We start from the raw sequence: 21355 nt of genomic DNA on the forward strand, positions 1-21355 counted from the left end.
CATCTGCAAAAGGGGTATTAAAGCTGTGAGCCCCTTATGGGACATGAATTGTGTCTAACTTAAATGTCTTGCACCTACCCCGGTGGTTAGTACAGTGCCTGGCACACAGTAAGCACTTAAATATCATAATTTTTTTAAAAAATGGTCAGCGAGTCAAGACAGGATATGACAAGCGCTTGGACCCGTATGGTAGCAGTTTGGAGAGGAAGGGGTGGATTCCAGAGATGCTGTGAAGGTAGGACAGAAGGGATTTAGTGACTGACTAAATAGATGGGCTGAGGAGAGAGATGAGACAGGGATAATGTTAGAACTCTGGATTTGTGAGACCGGAAGGATATAGTGGTGGTGTCCACAGTGATAGGAAAGTCGAGGGGAGGAGAGAGTTTGAGTGGGAGATGAGGAGCTCAATTTGGGGCATCAGCACCTCTGAGTGCAGCCATCCCAGGGTGTAAGACAGGGAACACACTTTGGATACCAACTCAATTGTGTAGCATCCTGAAAAACTCCCTGCCTAGAAAGGGTTACAGATGAGATGAGGGTTACAGGGGCCTTAATCTGGGGTGGTGCTCTGTAGCCTGACCCAGGGCACTGGTCTATTGCTTAGAGCAGCAGGAGGAAAGGAGAGGCAGAATTTGTGCTTTAGAAGCAGGAGAACCACAGTGTAAGTGAAGGCTGCCACCAAGCCAGTTTTCCTGATAAAGACTATATTCTTCAAATCGCATCCTGCAGATGAGGTGTGCCTGGCTTTAATCTCATCTGCCCCCAAAACCACTCATTTCTGCTCTCAACCAATGGTCTCACTGCATTGACAACTCTGCACTCTCCACCCACATTTCTAAATATGCTCGGGCAATTGAAAGTATGTTTTGACTCATTGGGATTCAAACCACCGCTACACAAAGCAACTCGTGTGTGTACCGTGGACAGCCAAGACCCAGGGGACAAGTTCCTTCTATTTAGATTTGCAAACCAACATTCTCTTTCTCCTCCTACTCCTCAGACCTCCTTCCTGCCTTGCATTTGCAGCCTCTTTTTTCCTGGCTCTCAATTTCCTGTTTGAAATGCTTACTGCCCCATCCTCCAAACATGAGTTGAGGCGAGGTGGGATCAGAAGGAGAAGTGAAAAACAGGGAAAGCTGTGACCAAAGAAACAGGGCTGGAAGAGCCTGCCCATCCACCCGATTTGGCAGGAATAGTGGACTGCCCTCAGTCAAATAGGGACCACCCTAGGTAGGCACCCAATCCAAAAACAACAGTCAAGAACAACCCATTCCAACAGATGTCTCCTCCCTGTGGTCATGACCATCACGGTTGGAGGGCGGGAGAAAAACCGAGCATGCTGATAGCATGACCTTTTCCTTTCTCCTTCTGTTGAAAAGCATCAAACGACCCCACTTCCTCCTTTAGGAATTAATGCCTGATAATAGATAAGCCCTATGAGAGAACGGAGATTTCTAGCAGATTCTGGTCAAGAGCTCGCACTGCCCAACAGGCAGAGAAAGAGAGCAAGTTTGCAAGCACAACTCAGTCAGTCCGAGCATAGGGATATCTACGGCCCATTCAGAGCCAGCTATAACACTAAGTCAATCATATTTATTGAGCATTTACTGTGTGCAAAGCACTGTACTAAGCATTTGGGAGAGTACAGTACAATAACAGGCAGACACATTCCCTGTCCACAACAAGTTTACAGTCTGGTTGACTGTAACAGAGCAACGGAGTACAAGGATATGTACATAATGGCTATGGGGTGTATGTCGAAGTGCTTAGAGGGTATGTACAAAGTTAAGCGCATAGGTGACCTAGGAGGGAGAAAATAGATTAGGGAGATGAGAAATTAGTCAGCAAAGGCTTCCTAGAGGAGATATGATTTAAGTAGAGCTTGAAGACGGAAAAAAAGTGATGGTCTGTCAGACATGAAGGGAGAGGCAATTCCAGACTGGATGGAGGGCATGAGCAAGGGGATGATGGAAAGAATAATAATAATAATAAGAAAAATATATGGTATTTGCTAAGTGCTATGTGCCAGGCTTTAAGTGGTGGGGTAAATACCACGCAATCTGGTTGGACACAGTACCTGCCCCATGTAGAGCTCACAGTCTGAATCCTCATTTTACAGGTAGAGGAATTGAGGCCCAGAGAAATGAAGTGACCTGCCCAAGGACACAGAGCTGACAAGTGGAGGAGCCTGCATTAGAACCCAGGTCCTTCTGACTCTCAGGCCTGGGTTCTATCCACTAAGTCACGCTGCTTCTCATCTTGAGAGACAAAAGTGAGGGACAGTTCATCATTCGATGTTACAGGAATGACTTGTGTGGGCTGGGTTGTAGTGGGAAAGGAGTGAGACTAGATAAGAGGAGAGAGCCAATTGTATGCCATTAAGCGATGATGAGGAATTTACATCTGATGTAGACATGGATGGGAGACCTATTGGAGGCTCTGTGAGGATAGAGAAGCAGTGAGGCTTAGTAGATAGAGCATGGGCCTGGGAGTTAGAAGGATCTAGATTCTAATCCCAGCTTCATCACTTCCCTGATGTGTGACCTTGGGTAAGCCACTTCACTTCTCTGGGCCTCAGTTACCTCATCTATGAAATGGAGATGAAGACTGTAAGCCCTATATGGTACAGGGCCTGTGTCCATCCTGATTAACGTGTATCTAGCCCAGCACTTAGTACAGTGCCTGGCATAAAATAAGTGCTTAACAAATAGCATAAAATAATAGTAAAATAAAAATAAATTGGGGGTTTCTGAGTTGGGAGACATTTTCATTTGTCATCCTAATTAACGTGTATCTACTCCAGCACTTAGTACAGTGCCTGGCATAAAATAAGCGCTTAACAAATAGCATAAAATAATAGTAAAATAAAAATAAATTGAGGGTTTCTGAGTTGGGAGACAAATCTTCATCTGTCATTTTCATTTGTCCCCCCCCTAGAATCTACTGTGGAACCCCAGGGTGCGTCAGAGGTTAAATCCATTTCATGGATTTGCGCACATCTATTGGCGGGCAAGTCACGCCGCAGCCATCTGATTGCCATTAGCAACTCATTCAGGGGGCACAACTGTATGGGTGCCAGCTACTGCCAACTCACAAATCACCCGAAGACAGCAGGCTCAGGCCTGCAACTAGTTCACATAGAGTTTTCCTACTCTAATCTTATTCCTAAATCAGAGTCAACACTGATGATCTCAGTGGTTTGGCAATTTACCCATTTCCTACTGGACAAGAAAACTGCTTTTTCTCCACCCCACTGCAGGCGCACGGGTGCACGTGCGTGCGCGTGCACACACACACACACACACGTTGAATCTACTTTCAATTCTTTTGAAATCAGTTGTCAAAGGTCTACGGACTGGTTGTACCTGAGAATAAAGTACCTCCCGTTGGCACATCACAACCTCGCTTTACACTACTTTTGGCTGTGGGCCAAAGGTGATAACCCGAGAAGCTATTTGCTCATATTCTAGTGAAGCCCAGGAATGACTAGCCAGTGAGTGTCACATTTAGACTTCCCATGGGGTGTCGGGAAAAATAAGGAAAGCTTGGACTGCATGGAAATCTGTGTTTGAAAGGAGCTACACAAGGGTCTAGGGTAAATAATATTAATCTATCTTTCACTTCTGAATGCATTTCTCAGGCACCATTGGGAAAACAGTTTCTCAAAAATCTCTCTCCCTACCCTGGAAGGTAAGTATATTCGACGAGATGTCAGGAAAACTCTTAAAGCAAATGGGAAAAAAAACCAAAAAACCAAAACCCTAAAGAAAGTTATGAAACTACATACTGGAGTTTAAGTCCAGTGTTTTAAATAGCTCCTACATGATTCATGATTCTGGAAGAGTAGAAGAAACTGGAATTAAACCAAAAAAAAAAAGGGGGGGGGCAGAGATGTAATTACCAGTCCAATGGTGACTTTGGCAATGTTAAGATCACATAGCACTGTCAACATAAAGGTAGCCCAGATTGGTAATGGCACAGTGTTACACACTTGCATTTGCTTCTGTCCTCCTTTCCCTGTATTTAGACAGAGTCAATTCCAGACTGGCTGGTCCAGACCAACAATCTTTCTGTTCTTCTGTACGTGCACAGCCCAGTAAGGTTGGGGAAGGTGGTTGCAACACAAAGCCCGCCTATCGTGAATCTCTGTTAGGAGAGGCGTTAGTAAGCTGTCCTAGAACTATGAGAAGATGGCGCACGATGGAAGACTACAATGAATGTCTTAAGTACTATGTCTGGTATGACAGAGTCAGATGAGAACACGACAGACCTAAAGGAGGAAATATATACCATACTGTTTGGAAGGTCACTTATCCGTTTAAGGAAAGGGAAATAAAGGATTAAGGAATGAGCATCAGGAAAAAAAGCATTAGGGATGAAAGGAAAAGTCAGGGATAGATCTGTAGATCTTGGAATAATTTAGCAAGAGCCACAGACCCTGCACACATTAAGTGTTTAATACTATGGCGACTATTACAACTACTAATAACTGTTTAGCGCCAGTTCTAGGTTATCAGATGCTTCACTCCTATTGAAACCACTTGATTAACATAAGCTGTGAGGATCATCAACAAAGCAGCACCTTGAAATAAATCTGTGAAGGCACAGGAATATGACTTTTGCCAAGATAATAGATTGTTGTCTCTAAACTGTAAGCTCCTTTGTGTACTGTACTCTCCCAAGTTCTTAGTTCAGTAGTATTTAGCACACAGTAAGCACTCAAATATCGATGATTGCATTTGTTTCAGTGGTAGACACCATACCAAAGGCTGCCTTAATAAGACACCTAATTGTCACCACTCTGGGGAAAGATTTATTAGGGTAGACACACAAGTTCTAAACTGAGTAATCATGCTGCTTTGAGCTCTTAGAAGAAAGCTATCTCACAGCATTATCATCATTACTACAGATGCTTACAGCAGGAGAAATGTCTACCAATCTGATCCTCTCTTACACATAATTCCCAAGTACACGAAATCCCCAGGACTTTGAAGTCTCCCAAGAACACCCAGAGAAAGAATTTCGCCACACATTACAAATGGGCCAGCTCTAAAAGAATCTATCAAGAATTCCCTCCACGATAGACTATTCTTCACAGATCTCAGGCCTTGGAAAGAAGGTGGCACAAGAAAGAGAAAAAGTAGTGAGGGGGAATGAACTTAGTACTCATTTCTCCTTTTCCATATCTGGCAATGAGTCTGTTTTCATCTGGTTGTTCCAATTCGACTTGCCTATTTGCAAAGTTAGTAAATAAAGGGACAGGTGGACTCAGCTCTCACAAAATTTACAGAACTTCCTATCCAGGAGTAAACAGCAGAAACAATTTGCTCCCATGAAGCCCATCACCTTCTCACCCTTATAATCTTTTAGGGATCAATCCCAAATCAATCTTTTCAATATTAGAACCCCATGTAAGCCCCATGTGGGACACAGTCTGTGTCCACCCTGTTTACCTTGTATCTACCCCAGCGCTTAGAACAGTGCCTGGTACATAATAAGTACTTAGAAACCATTTTAAAAAAAGGCCGAGAAAGATTGAAGCTCCCGTGTCATTTCCCAAATTTTCTGACTGACTCCTTTCAGAGGGCCATGTAGGCGGGGTTCTGAAAATACAAGATTCACATCCCAATTCCATGGATGTTAGATCTCTGTAACACCCTTAAAGGAAGGAAAGGGCCATTTCCTTTCCTAAATGTCAATGGCTTTGAGTCAAGTGGATAGTCCAACCGGCATGAAGGCAAATCAAATATTCCAAACAAGAGGAGAGGAGGGTGGGGGGGAGGGGAAGTTTAGAAGGAAAATATGGATTCATCTGTTTGAAGAGATAAAAAGACACAACAAAAGAGGTAATGGTTGCTGCCTGCTTCTCGGTTCACATAAATGAGAGTGAAAAGAAATATCCAGCTTTCTAGATCAGAAGGAAAACTACATGTCTTTAAAATTTCGCATTTCCCGTGAGTTCTTTAACTTCTTTATAAACTTTAAGAGTATTTCATTCCAGGTAGAAGAGACCTTGAAATGGTCTTACAAGAAAATGGGATTTAAAAAAAAAATCTTTTTTAAACTGGAGCCATCCTATTTGGTTTTTCAGTTAAGTGAAAAATCACACATGAGAAAGAAAAAGGAAATTCTATACAAAGAATGACTCACTTTCAAAGCACTTCTGCTATAAACAGAATTGCCCCTACTATGATTTGTCCCACAGACCACTTCATAACACTTTCTCAAAATGCAACACGCAAGGGCCAGATGATAATTTTCCAACCAACACGTCGGTACAATACTATCAGGAACAAGGAAAGGCGTATGTAAAACTGCCACCTAGAGGCTGAACACTAAAAATAAAATCTGTTTTTCCAGCCCAGGCCCTGCTTTTTTGATCTCTCTTGGCAAAACCACCAAGAAAGTAGCTGCCATTTTACTCCTCAGTGAACTTCCCGGGTAATATCAAGACTCCACTATGACATTAACTCCAGACCAAACTAAACACAATGAAGTGTGACAGTGTCCGGCTTTTACAAGTTGGGAGAACTGATTACACTACAGGCAGCATGCCTGGCTTCCTGCATCACACAGAAATCATCCTTAACATTAAATTGCAAGAAGTCCTGAAACACAGTTAATTCATCAAGGTGAACGTTATTTTTAAAAATGATGCAACTGATGCAAGGAATGATCCAGGTGAACAGGAAAAAGTGAAAAAAAAATCCCTTGAGTAACAGTAGTAGTGATTTGTGTTATTAGCAAGGTACAGGGTTATATAGAAGATTATTAGATCAAATAAGAACCTGTCCCCTACAGAGCTCATAATTTAAGTGAGGAAAAATACCCATATTGGGGCTTCATCTCTCTCCCTATCATTTTGGTCCCTGGCTACTAGTTGTGAGTTTTCCGCCAAAATATGACCTGATCAGGGGTTGGAGTAAAGAGCAATAGCTGGAGCAGGCTGTTTTAAAATGGCTGACAGGAGGATTGTAAGGGAGGAAATTTGGATTACAAGCCGCAAGGCGTTTTGGCGCGGGGATGGTTTGCCAGAACCTTCTGGAACATTCTGAAAGGAGACTGGTTTCTCTACTAGCCGTCGGAAAGAGCAGAAACGAGTTCTGCTCAGCGAGATTCTGGAGAGGGGATTTAGTTTTTGTCATGCTATGCTCTGCTGTGCTAGCCTGCTCCCCTAAGAACCATCCAGAAGAGATCTCCACATGGTAAAGGATTCCTCTTGTCTAAAGCTTAAGAGAAGCAGCACAGGCTAATGGAAAAGGTACAGGTGAAGGAATCAGAGGATCAGGGTTTTAATCTCAGCTTTGTTTAATGATAATAATAATAATCAATCTATTATTATTTATTGAGGACTTATTATGTGCAGAGCACTGTACTAAATGCTTAGCAGAGTATAATACAACAGAATTAGCAGACAATGTCCCCTGCCCATAATGAGCTCACAGTTTGCAAGAGAAAAAGCATGGGGGTATTTGTTAAGCTCTTACTATGTTTCAAGAACTGAACTAAGTACTGGGGTAGATACAAGAAAATCAAAGGAGGAGGGAAGCAGCAGGGCTTGGTGGATAGGGCCTGGAAGTTAGAGAAGCAGCATGGCTAGGGAGTCAGAGGATGTGGGTTCTAATCCCAGCTCTGCCACTAGTCTGCTCTGTGACCTTAGGCAAGCTGTTTCACTTCTCTGGGCCTCAGTTCCTTCATCTGTAAAATGGGGATGAAGACTGTGAGCCCCAGGTGGGGCAACGTGATTCCCTTGTTATCTTCCCCAGCGCTTAGAACAGTGCTCGGAACATAGTAAGCACTTAACAAATACCATTATAAGAAAAAAAAGTCAAATGGATCTGGGTTCTAATCCAGGCTCCGCTACTTGTCTGCTGTGTGCTCTTGGGCAAGTCACTTTACTTCTTTGCACCTCAGTTACCACAAACGTAAAAATGTGGATTAAGAATGAAAGTCTCATGGGGGATGTGGACTGTGTCCAACCTGATGAGCTTCTAATGTACCCTAGTACGTAGTAGAGTGCGTGGCTCATAGTAAGCAATTAAACATGATTTTGTTTAAAAGAGGGAGAGGGTGACAGTTATTAAATCCCCTTTTTATAGATGAGGGAACTGAGGCACAAAGAAGTTAAGTGACTTGCCCAAGGTCAAACTGCAGGCAAGTGACTGAGCAGGGATTAGAACCTAGATTGTTTGATTCCCAGGGTCATGGTCTTTCCACTAGGCTATGCTGTTTCTCTAGTTTGCTGTGTGACCTTGGAAAAGTCACAACTTCAAGGTGCCTCGGTTTCCTCATCTGTAAAATGTGGATTAAATACCCATTCTCCCTTCCAATGAACCCCTTGTGTAACAGGGACTACATCCAACTGGATTATTTTGTACCTACCCCAGCACTTAGTATGGTGCTTAGCTCCTAGTAAGCCCTTAAAAATATCACAATTATTATTATGATTATTAAGCTATACTTTAGGAAAAAGGGAAGCAGCATGGCCTAGAGGAAAAAACAAAGGCCTGGGAGTCAGAGAACCTGAGTTCTAATCCAAGATCTGCCAATTGCTGGCACTGTGACCTTGGGAAAGTAACAACTTCTCTGTGCCCCAGTTCTTATGTTCTCCTTCAGACTTCGAACTCCATGAGAGACAGAGATTGTGTCCAACCAAATTACCTTGGCTTAGAAAAGTGTTTGACATATAGTACACACTTAAATACCATATTTAAAAAAGTTAGCTTGGGGATATTTTCTTCAAGCAGGATCATGGTTGACACACTTAGTGACTGACTTGAGTAAATCATATCATTGGCTCAGCCCTCATTTTAATCATCATGATTTGAGAAACTGGTTCAGTCCTGATCTCTCTCCCTCTCAACAGTCCCACATTTCCTCCTGCCATTAGGACTTCTCTATTTGGACGTCCCGCAGACTCTTCAAACTTAATATGTCCAAAACAGAACTCCTTATCTTTCTACTCAGCAGACAAATGGCAGAGCCAGGATTGGAATCCATGACCTTCTGACTCTCAGGCCCATGCTCTATCCACTGTGCAACGCTACTTCTAAGGAAGCTAAAAAATGGCACTGGGCTAAGATCACAGTGTGACCTAGTGGAAAGAGCACAGACCTTGGAGTCAAAGGACCTGAGTTCTAATCCTAGATCAGTCACTGATCTGCTGTGTGACCTTAGACAAATCACTTCACTTCTCTGGGCCTCAGTTCCCTCATCTGCAAAATGGGGATTCAGAGCCTTTTCTCCCTCCTACATAGACTGTGAGCCCCAGCAGGGAACTTGGTTATCTTGTATCTACCCCAGTTCACAGTGATTAGTACAGTGATTGGCACATACCAAGTGCTTCACAAATACATTATTTCCTTCAAGATGTTCAGTAGATTAGAAATCCTTCCAAGGTTTCCTTTTCACCCTTCTTTGTAGGCCCTTGCCTGGACTGCCTCCTTCTGGGTAGCGGGAGAAATCCAGATCGAGTAGAAAATAAAATCCCAGTCAGAGCCAGGCAAAGAGCCATCAATAACACAACTAGATCCAGAAGCTGAAGCTCACAGTCGAAATAATACAGCCTAAGGCTCTGATAGAGAAAAAGATTTCATTGCCCTGCCCTGGCCTTCTTTTCCTTCAAAGAGTACTAACTAGCTGCTTCTGAAAAGATGGCATCAGACCAGTGAACTTAATACAAGACTGAGGTAATAACGATTATTCATTCATTCATTCAACCGTATTTATTGAGCACTTACTGTGGGCAAAGCACTGTACTAAGCACTTGGAAATTATGGTAATTATTAAGTGCTTATTATGTGCCAAGCACTGTTCTAAGCACTGGAGATGGACTGGAGGGATCAGAAATCAATCATTCATATTTACTGAGTGTTTAGTGTGCAGAGCACTAAGTGCTTGGAAGAGTACAATACAACAGCATTGGTAGACAAGTCCCCTGCCCGCAACATGCTGACAGGCTAGAGGAAATGAAAGGTTCTTTCCTCTGTGTGAATTTTTTTGGAGAGGTGGCAGAAGGGGAGAAGAATAATTGGAGGAATGAATTCCAGGGACCACTTAAATCCCCAAGACCAATCATTCCACAGAACCATTTGACACTCTTTTGCTTGGAAAACAGCCAGGTTCCCTCATCTACCCCCACCTCACCACCACCGCACTTTTGCAGGGTCAGATGAAGGGGTCACTTCTCAAGGATAGCCAGGTTGATTGCTCCAGGGTCCCTGAGGAGGGGCCCACGTGAGGTGCCAGGAAAAGCACACCCCAGAAGGCTAGAAACCTTCAGAGCATTTCTCAGCTGACTCCTTCTGGACACCATACCAAACCTTGGTTTTTTGACCCAGGCCTCTCAATCAATCATATTTATCAAACACTTACTGTGTAAAGAGCACGTTCCCTGTCCTGGTTCTCTTCCTACCTCTCTGGCCGATCCTTCCCAGAATCCTTCGTCAGTTCTTCCCCTGCCTCCCACATCCTATCTATGGAGGGGTCCCTTAAGACTTCCCTTTTCTTCTCAACCTACACTTCCTCTCTTGAGGTGCTCATCTGTACCCCTAGTGAGATTGATTTGGGAGTCATGGTAGTCATGGAGTCATGACTCCCAAATCAATCTCACTAGCCCCGACCTCTCACCTCTGCAATCTCACATTTCCTACTGCCTCCAGGAAGCACTGTGGACACCTCAAGTTCAACATGTTCAAAGTAGGACTCAATCTTCCCTTCCAAATCCTTTCCACCTGTTTTCCATTTCAATTGGCAACATGGCCATTCTCCTCTCTCCAACCTATGAACTTGGCATTATCCTTGACTCTTCTATTTCAACCACCAAAAAAAAAAATATTGTCACCAAATCACAGTGTTTCTTTCTCCACAAAAACTCCAAAATCCACCCCATCCTCTGAATCCAAAATGCCACCATGCTGATTCTGGCACTTATGGCATCCCACCTTGATCACCTGCATCAGCCTCCTTGCACATCTCCCTTCCTTCAGCCTCTCCCCTCATCAGTCCATGCATCACTCTTTTAAACAGATCATTTTCCTCAATCAATGGCATATATTAACAACAATAAAAATTATGGCACTTGTTAAGAACTTACTATGTGCACCCTGCATGCTCCGCTCCTCCGCCGCCCACCTCCTCACCGTCCCTCGGTCTCGCCTATCCCGCCGTCGACCCCTGGGCCACGTCCTCCCGCGGTCCTGGAATGCCCTCCCTCCTCACCTCAGACAATCTATCTTCCCCTCTTCAAATCCCTACTTGAAACTCACCTCCTCCAAGAGGCCTTCCCAGATTGAGCTCCCCCTTTTTTCCCTCTGCTCCCTCTACCCCCCCTTTACCTCTCCACAGCTAAACCCTCTTCTCCCCCCTTTCCCTCTCCTCCCCCTCTCCCATCCCACCCCCTCAGCACAGTACTTGTCCGCTCGACTGTATATATCTTTATCACCCTATTTATTCTGTTTATTTTGTTTAATGAGATGTACATCACCCTGATTCTATTTAGTTGCCATTGTTTTTAGGAGATGTTCTTCCCCTTGACTCTATTTATTGCCATCGTTCTCGTCTGCCCGTCTCCCCCAATTAGACCGTAAGCCCGTCAAAGGGCAGGGACTGTATCTGTTGCTGACTTGTACATTCCAAGCGCTTAGTCCAGTGCTCTGCACATAGTAAGAGCTCAATAAATACTATTGAATGAATGAATGAATGAATGAATGAATGAAAGAGCCCGGGCTTGAGAGTCAGAGGTCGTGGGTTCTAATCCCAGCTCTGCCGCTTGTCAGCTATGTGACTTTGGGCAAGTCACTTAACTTCTCTGTGCCTCAGTTACCTCATCTGTAAAATGGGGATTAAAACCGTGAGCCCCACTTGGGACAATCTGATCGCCTTGTATCCGCCCCCAGCGCTTAGAACAGTGCTTTGCACATAGTAAGCGCTTAAATGTCATCATTATTATTATTACTGAGCACATGGGAGAGCATTCATTCAACAGTATTTATTGAGTGCTTACTATGTGCAGAGCACTGTACTAAGTGCTTAGAATGTACACTTCGGCAACAGATAGAGACAATCCCTGCCCATTGACAGGCTTACAGTCTAATCGGGAGAGTACAATCTAATAGAGTTGGTAGACATGTATCCTGCCTACAGTGAGATCTGTTCTATGGACACTGCTCTCCTCATTAAGCAGAAACTCTTGACCATCAGGTTAAGGGTACCTAAACAAGTCTCTCCTCCCTACTTACTCTTGGTCCTCTAGAGAGGCAGCGTGGCTCAGTGGAAAGAGCGCAGGCTTGGGAGTCAGAGGTCATGGGTTCGAACCCCAGCTCCGCCGCTAGTCAGCTGTGTGACCTTGGGCAAGTCACTTAACTTCTCTGTGCCTCAGTTACCTCATCTGTCAAATGGGGATTAAAAAAACTGTGAGCCCCACGTGGGAAAACCTGATCACCTTGTATCCCCAGCGCTTAGAACAGTGCTTTGCACATAGTAAGCACTTAACAAATAACACAATTATTATTATTACTATGTCCAGCTCCCACTTCATTCCTCTCGAGCCAACCTACTCCCTTTGTCACATTCACATCTTTCTCGCACCTGACCCATCGCCCTTGTTCCCAACCTCCCTTCTATCTGGAACTCCTCTCGGTCTTTTTTTAAATGTTAAGTGTTTACTATGTGTCAGGCACTGTACTAAACACTGGGGAAGATACAAGCTTATCAGGTTGGACACAGACCCTGTCCAACATGGGGTTCACATTCTTAATCCCGATGTTATAGATCAGGTAACTGAAGCATAGGTAAGAGAAGTAACTTGTCCAAATTCACACAACAGAAAAGCAGCAGAGCAGGGACTAGAACACAGGTCCTTCTCATTCCCAGGCCTATGCTCTATCCATTAGGCCACACTGTCTCTCGGTGGGTATTATGCAAAGGACCTCAAAAGGAGCTCTTGTGCAACTGTGTTTTGTGCCAAGATAGATCTTCACTGGACCTGGGGTTTAGTGTCCTCCTCAAAAAAAAATATTTCACATACGTGCATTGTCACCTCTTAGTCTTCTCTTCACCAAGCTAAACAACCCCAGCTCATCTGACTACCCATCTCCTGCCCTGTACCAATTTTTTTTATGGTATCTGGTATGCACTTACTATGTGCCAGGCACTCTTTTAAGCTCTGGGGTGGACACAATCCACATCCCACATGGGGCTCACAGTCTTAATCCGCAATTTACAGATGATATAACTGAGGCACAAAGAAGTGAAGTGACTCACCCAACATCCAAGAGCAGACAAGCAGAAGAGCCGGGACTAGAACCCAGGTCCTTCCAACTCCTAGGCCCATGCTGGAAGTCAGACTCTCCACCAGTTGCCTCCATCTTACATCTTGCCTCCATCTTACATCTCAGATCTCTTCACCCACTACTCCCCCATCCACAATATATTCCTACCAATCTCACCTAACTATATCTGCACTCAACCCTCTAGCCGACATTATTCCTCTTCCCCGATCAAAGTGGACAGATCCCAGCTCACCCCATCTTCAAGACTACTTAAAGTCTCTGGGAAGCCTTCCACAATTCAGGCAACATGCCATTACCATCCTAACTTCTCATCTCAGCACTTATATATTTATTATTATTCTTATATTCAATGGTTTCTTCAGCTATTCCATCCTGACATTTGTGCTACTTCCTGCTTTATCCTTACTCTTTCTCCTGCTCCTCTGAATAGTTTGAAATTAAACTTTTTCTGCCCTCCTCATTACATGATAAGACCGTAGAGGGCAGAGATCAGTGGTCTTTAGTACAGTTAGCCTTTAGTACAGTGCTTTACACTCAGTAGGCACTTAATAAATATCTCATAAACACTGTTTTCCTTCAGTTAATCATTTGTTGTGGCTTTTTTAGAAAACCTCTTTTCTACATACTTTCCAACCACTTTCCTTCCTTGTCCGCCTGGGTTTTCCACATTCTCACAACTCATCACGGTGGAATGCTTTTTGTAAAGACAGATTAAAAATACAGTAACAGCACCTGTGCCTTCTCACAACTGTCATAAACTTTCCTTCCCCATTTATCCAGGGGTGACAACTCTGTCCTTGTCCTTGACTTCCCCTCTATGCTGTAACCCCGCTGTGGGCAGGAAACACATCTACCAAGTCTGTTACATTGTATTCTCCCAAGTGCTTAGTACAGTGCTCTGTGCACAGTAAGTGCTCAGTTAATACCATCGATTGATTGACCTTCTCTAACTAAAGGATGTTTTCCTCTCACTTGCAAACTGCATCTCCTTTCGTGCTCCAGCCTTTCTGTTCTTGCTCTAATCATATTTCCTTTATTCTCAACCTCAACAACCTGATCTGATTTGTATTCTCTAGTTCTTTACTTTCAGGTCTCTGGAAAAGCCCAGTTTAGAATCTCGCTGCCCTTCCTTGGCAAAGGCAGAGTTTGTTTTGCAGAATTGCTTGGTTTAAACCGCCTTCCAGAAGCCTTTGCTTCTCAGACCATAATAGTTCATCATGCCCACAAAGGGCAGGGCACGAAAAAGTGTTCATAAGCAACTAAGGACATTAGAAAAGCGTTCAAATCTTTCAATCAGCTAGGACCTTAGAGATGATGGGTTTGCCCTTAAGTTTGATCTATTAAAAATCTAACAGGATGATCACGCTGTGCCAGAATTGAACTAAGAGGTCTTAAGATTCAGTCCGCTTTTGCTTCTCTCAAACTGGGTCTCACTGCTCATCCCTGAAAGATCCCCTTTCCAAATAAAACATGGGAGAGAGGTCGGTTGGCCATTTCAAACTCACTCTTTCCAATGTGTAAAGTTATGGCAGACAGGTTTTATAAAAAAATTTTCCCTGGGGGGAGAGGGGGTGGGGAGAGAGAGAGAAACTTTCTAATTATTTCCTTTCCTCCTTGCATAAACATTGCCCTAGGAAGACTACACTAATTCCATGCAACAGAAGGAGTTTTCTTTCTCTCATTTTCCATATAGTTTGACAGCCCCTTATGGAGCACAGTTGGGAGGAAAGAATGTCCACGTGTCACTTACATCTGTGAGATGTTTAAAAAAAATAAACAAATCCAGGGATCCTGCCTGATGACTGTTTGATTTTTTTAGCTTAAACAAATATTTTCCCAACAATGTATGCATTAATTCCCATAAGATACAATGTGGTGGAGGCAATTAAACTAAACAACAGATATTGGAATAAGGGTAACCGTTTAAGTGAGGTACCAGCAGTCCGCAAAGTTTCCTTTCCTTTTTAAATAAAGGGAGAGGGGGTCCTCTCATGGAATTCTACATATGACCTCAATGGAATAATTTTTACAATTTGAGACAGAAGATGTGGGTGATTATTCCCCACGGGGCATCACTAATTTCTCTTTACATGAGAATAATGGCATTCGTTTAAAAGTTTACCATCTCTGTTGTATTGTGCTTTCCCAAGAGCTTAGTATAGTGTTCTGCACACGATGAGTGCTCAGTGAATACCACTGATTGATTTAAGAGAAAAAACTCAGTTCCGTTGCATTACAAATCAACATAAAGCCAAGAAGAACAGAAAGGGATTACTACCTTGTGATGTTTTCCAAAGAACTGAACTCACTGATTTTTTAAATTATGTATCTTAAGAGGTTGAGGACAGGAGAAGAAATAGGGAGGACGTTGGAATAAATCTACTAAGACAGATGTGTTAAGGGGAAAGGAGGCTAGAGAGTATTTGAGATACAGCAGAGGAAGCTGCATGGCCTGGTGGATATGGGCCTGGGAGTCAGAAGGACCTGGGTTCTAATCCCAGCTCCATCACTTGCCTATTGTGTGACCTTGGGCAAGTCACTTAACTTTTCTGTGCCTCATTTACCTCATCTGCAAAACAGGGACTATGACTGTGAGCCCCATGTGGGACAGGGACTGTGTCCAACCTGATTACCTTGTATCTACCCCAGTGCTTAGAGATGGTGACTGCCACATAGTAAGTACTTAAATACCGCTAAGAAATGTGCAGCACTGTGCTAAGCACTTGGGAGAGTTCAATACAATAGTTGGTAGACATGATCCCCACTCACAAGGAGTTTAGGGAGCCTGTCATTTCCCGTCAGCCATTCCTTCCTTTCTTCCTAAGAGTAAGGACTGATAAAAAATCCCAGCATTGTTGAAGCCTCTGGGAAGAGAAAGATTTGGGAAATACAACAGTCTGTGTTTTCTCTCTTCATTCTCTTTAGGAACCTGTCTTACATGGGTTTATGCCTAAGTAGTCAGTGATTTGTTCATGGTCACATGGGGTCAGAGCAGGAATAGAATCTATTTTAGCACTCTTTCATTAGAACACATTAGAAATTAAAATTATTCTAGTGAGACAGCACTTTCCACTGAAATCACAGGCTCCAGAATGATCACAAAATGGAGACTCAAATGCAACTGCAGAAAATACTGAGATCATTATTGAGAAAGGTTTCCAAAAATGTGATTAAAAGGTCCCATTTTGGGGCTAAAATGCTAAGCGTAAGCAAATGGCCTATTCTGCCAATGACACTTTTCCGTTAGGGACAGTCTGGCTCGACGTGGCTCCAATCAAACAGTAATACCTTATCGGCAAGGAGAACAAGAATGAAGAAAGGAGATTAAGGCTGGGCTCTGAACAGCAAATTATCAGGGTTCAGGGCACCTACTGTATTTAATGGAAAAAGAGCTGACAGCCTTAAAACCAAATTAGGCAGAACATATGGAATAGAAGCCAAAGCGTTTTGGTGGTCAGTCTTGAGGAATTCAAAAAATATTTACATTAAGAAACAGTGTGGCCTAATGGAAAGTGCTTGGGCCTGAGAGTCAAAGGAGCTGGTTTCTAATCCCGGCTCTGCCCTTGCCTGCTCTGTGAGCTTGGGCAAGTCACGAATTCTCACTACCTCAATTTCCTCATCTGTAAAATGGGGGTTCAATGCCTGTTCTCCTTCCTATTCATTCATTCAATCGTATTTATTGAGCACTTACCGTGCACAGAGCACTATACTAAGCTATACTGAGAATGGTGGGTTGGACATGGTCTAGGTCTGACCTGATTAACCTGTATCAACCTTAGCACTTCAAATGGTGCTTGACATAGCATAGTAAGTCCTTAATAATAATAATAACCCAATGTCCAGAATCACAGAACTCTATATCAGCAGTCTAGCATTAATTATAGAAAGCACCCATCCTGCAAAGGTTGCAGATGGTTATTAACTACTTCTCAGAACTCATGACCACAAACCCTCGACAATAAATAGCTCCAGTCTAACCCTGATTAACAAATATGACAGGGCAGAAAGAGGAATCCTTTCACATACTCTGTTTGGAAGGGATTATCGGGTCAGGCATAGGTCCGATCAATCACCACCTCACAAAGACACAAGTCTTATAAATCGGCCATCATCTTCATCTTCTCACCTAAAGGAGAAGCTATGTAATTGGGACATTAGGAATTTACCTATTTAACACTGAAGGTCAGGCCATTTACGTAACTATCTCAGTTATAAAAGCTGCATTTGAGACCTTTCTATCACCTCTCTTCTGAGTCTCCCACTCCAGGTTCTAAATTCTAGATCGCTGCCCCGGGGTTCCTTGATAAGGTCTGGAAATATAAAGTCGATGACTAAACTCTGTGCGGGAGAGATCAGGACTGAGAAATCAAGAGGGCTCTGAAAGCTTGGCCGACAGCTCTGGTCTCCTGCCAGACTGTGCAGGAATTCATTTGGAAAAGAGGAAGACAAGCAGCCTGGTCTAGAGAAAGAGCATGGGTGTCAGAGTCAGAGGGACCTGGCTTCTAATTCTGGCTCTGCCACTTGTCTGCTGTGTGACCTTGGGCCAGTCACTTCAGTTCTCTGAGCCTTAATGGAATGGTTTTTTCTCCCTTCCTAGCCCCTTTCCAGACACGTGAGGAAACTACCCAAATATACTAAGGAAAAATGCAGCCCAAACTTCTGAGACCAAGGAAAACCACCAAACTGAAAATCTGGCAACTTGTGCTGAAACACAAACGCGCTACCTGAAAACTAGGGGAGGGGTGGCCGACTTCTTGGCTCCTACTAAAAGACCCTGCCAGGTCATGCTGAGAGAACAGGGGATAGGGAGAGAGAGGAAAATAGGTTTCACAATCCCACTGCGACATATTTGATTGAACACATTTGTTCTTGTTTTGTAATGGTGCATTTAGTGCTTTTAAGGGTATTAATGAGGGCTCAGCTCCGGGAAGAAGCTACTGGGAAGAACTGGCAAGGCCAGAAATGAGGTGGAGGTGCCACAAAGAGCTTTAATTGCACTCTCTCCATTCCCCCCCGCCCCGAAAAAACAGCCCTCCACAAGCTGTGGAAACTTTCAAGGGAAATACAGTATACAATTCTTATCCAAGCATCATCTATAAATTGGCTTTCCTCCACAATGCAAAGCCATGCATGATTCAATTAGCCATGTAACTAGGCTTCTAGGACATACAGGTGGAACCAAAATTGAACCACTGACTGGCAACCAAATGATTAAAGTAGGCCAGGTAACCTAAAATGGCCATGCTAATGCTTTTTAAAGCTAGATTCCAAAGGGGAGGAGAGAGTAGACTCCAATCAATTATTCAAAATACACTTTCCCCCATCTAGGAGCAAAGCAGTCAAATGCACAGGACTTGGGACAAGGGCTTTAGGGAGGGCAGAAGGATTCTAAGCAGGCAATGCGGGAACTGCTTTATCAAATTCACTTGGCTTTTCTTCTGCACTTAGGAAGGCCATCATTGCAGAGGGCCAAGGCACATGCAGGATAAAGTTTTTGAAAGAGGGTTGCCCTCCCCAAGCTAGTCACCTCTGCTGGAAAGAACATGCTTCTGTGTGAGGACTGAGGCTTAGAGAGCAGCAGACCAAATGGCACAGCATGCAATAAAACTGCATCTTCAAGCCTGCAAACACACTCAGGAACATACCCCAATCTTCACTCAGTTTCAGGACCCTCTGGAACTGGGAAAAGGTGGCAATTTTTGAAGTACTCACAAGGCTCCAAAGAAGCTACACACTCGTGGCATACTCAACTCAAATTATGCACAAATCTGGTTGGCTTCCAAAAAGGACAGAGACTATGTCCAATCTGTTTATGTTTTACCTACCCCAGCACTTTACACGATGCTGGGCAAAGAGTGAGGTCTAACAAATACCATCAATGATTCTAGTTTAGGACAGGATTTATATGGGAATGATAAAATAATATTTATGGTATTTGTTAAGTGGTTACTGTGTGCCAGGCACTGTTCTAAGTGCTGGGGTGGGTTGGACCCAGTCCCTGTCCCATATGGGGCTCACAGTCTCAATCCCCATTTTACAGTTGATGTAATTAAGACACAGAGAAGTTGTGCCTTGTCCAAAATCACACAGCAGAAAAGTGTCAGAGCTGGGATTAGAACCCATGACCTTCTGATTCTCAGGCCAATGCTCTCTCCACTACACCATACTGCTTCTCAACCCTAGACTGCCAGAGTTGATCTTCAACTGGAGTCCGAATAATCCTAACACATGGATTTTCTGGAGAGAATTAGCAGTTGCCAAGGGAGGTGGTATAAGAAACTGGAAGACTGACAGAGGAGTTTAACACTGTGGAATGGTGCAAAATTACAAGGGAATCTGAGAAATTCAACATTCTGCTCCACCAAAAGGCTGGGAATTGGTAAGCAGTCCTCTCTTTCCAGAGAACCAACAATAATAATACCATAAAAACTAGAGGCTGACTTTGGTGCTCAACATTCGGGATGGGATCCCCTTTTCTGGCAATGGCCCTTTCTCTATTTTAAAGAAAAATTAAAAACATAGCTGCAAACAGAAAAAAAAAAGTCAACCTTGCCCAGAGAGCACAACCACCTTACAAGATTGCTGGCTTGAGTCTGCAAAAGAGGAATTAAAAAATGCCTCACGGCCATGTCTTTTAGATAAACAATTGCATTGCCTTATCCTGGTGGATAAGGACAGAGGCGAGAATAGGGGGGAACAAGGAAAAAGCAGGAATCCCTCACAGAAAATCCAACTGGAAAACTAAGAAGTTAAACTTTGGCATTTTGTCCCTGCCTCAACCATGGGAAGAGAAGATAGACCATTCCACTCACCTGTCTACAGCTTCCACATCAAAGCAGAACCTCTTCTCGATAGAGTCTGTTTTTCTCCGGATGCAGGATTTGAGGGTTACTGATTCATCTTCCCCCTGAAGAGCACAAAAGCTATGAGCTAAACGTGAAGCCCTGATTTTACTCTTGAACAAACTGTAATTAATCAAACTAACAATGATAGTTATTTTCCATAAAATGTCCCCACCTCCCTCTCACACACACACACACACACACAAATATAAACTGGATAAATGTTTGAAAGTTTCTCAAGTTGGACCTATCCCCAACTTAACTATACAGATGCCATCGCTGATAGGATAAAGTCAAGTACCATGTACAATCACTCCTCACCATGGGGTTCCCACTCTAGACTGTAAACTTTCTGTGGGCAGGGAACCTGCCAACCAAATCTGTTATACTGTACTTTCCCAAGTGCTTAGCACAGTGCTCAGCACATAGTAAGTGCTCAATAAGTATGATTGATTGATTCAAAGTAACCAGACTCTAAGATGGCACCCAAGCAATGATTTGGAGATTCAATGCCCTGGTGCAGAGCCCCTTCAAAGGGAGCTCCTCACACAGTTTCTACCAGAATACAGATTCCAAGAAGCAACAGTCTCTCAGGTTAGGAGAATACCTTCCAGTCTGTCAGCCGCTCTCCTTTTCTCTCTGTTTCCTCCTCTTAAAATGTATCTGGAGGAAGAAGCCAGTCTGTTTTCCCACTCCAGAGTTCTGGGTGACTGCTGCTCTCTCAGTTAAAGAACTTTCCTAGCTCTCTGGCTCTAGCTCCTCAGAGTTCCTTCTTGGTGGGGCAGAAAGAACTGAATTGCTGCTGCTTCCTACTCCTCCCGCCCCCTCAGCAATGTTTTAATGGCAGACTCCTAAGAAGGCCACCTGTGCAACCCTCCTCTGTTCCACTTAAAGGACCCCACCCTGACACTGTGCCTCAGAGCACCAGAGAAACATTAATTACTCTTCCTACAATCATGCAAGAATAATTTTTGGAAGCCAGACACAGAAGGCACAGGGGGGAGACTAGGTAAGAAGAGGAGACCAGACAGTCCATGGAAATGAATGGCAGAGGCCCTGTTTACAAAGGAGCTGTTGATAGCAAACACGCCTCCCATGGGGCAGATCATATGAGGCAGCATAAAAATGACCTGTCAAAATTGTCTCAGTGAAAATAGCGGAAAAAGGACAAGATAATCTAGCATACTTGCCAAAATGAGAGGAAGGCTTTCAGAACTGTGC

At 43.7% G+C, this 21355-nt stretch overlaps 1 protein-coding gene across 3 annotated transcripts in view; it reads right to left on the minus strand.

The window, feature by feature from the left end:
• Positions 1 to 21355, minus strand: part of ARHGAP26 (Rho GTPase activating protein 26) — a 472294-nt gene that overhangs the window by 275714 nt on the left and 175225 nt on the right. For all 3 annotated transcript variants that reach the window (XM_029050709.2, XM_029050708.1, XM_029050712.1), the window contains exon 10: positions 20105 to 20199. In XM_029050709.2, coding sequence (XP_028906542.1) covers positions 20105 to 20199 — 95 coding nt within the window. The remainder of the gene's footprint in view (positions 1 to 20104; positions 20200 to 21355) is intronic.

Source organism: Ornithorhynchus anatinus, chromosome X1 (assembly GCF_004115215.2).
Source record: "Ornithorhynchus anatinus isolate Pmale09 chromosome X1, mOrnAna1.pri.v4, whole genome shotgun sequence".
Taxonomy (NCBI): domain Eukaryota; kingdom Metazoa; phylum Chordata; class Mammalia; order Monotremata; family Ornithorhynchidae; genus Ornithorhynchus; species Ornithorhynchus anatinus.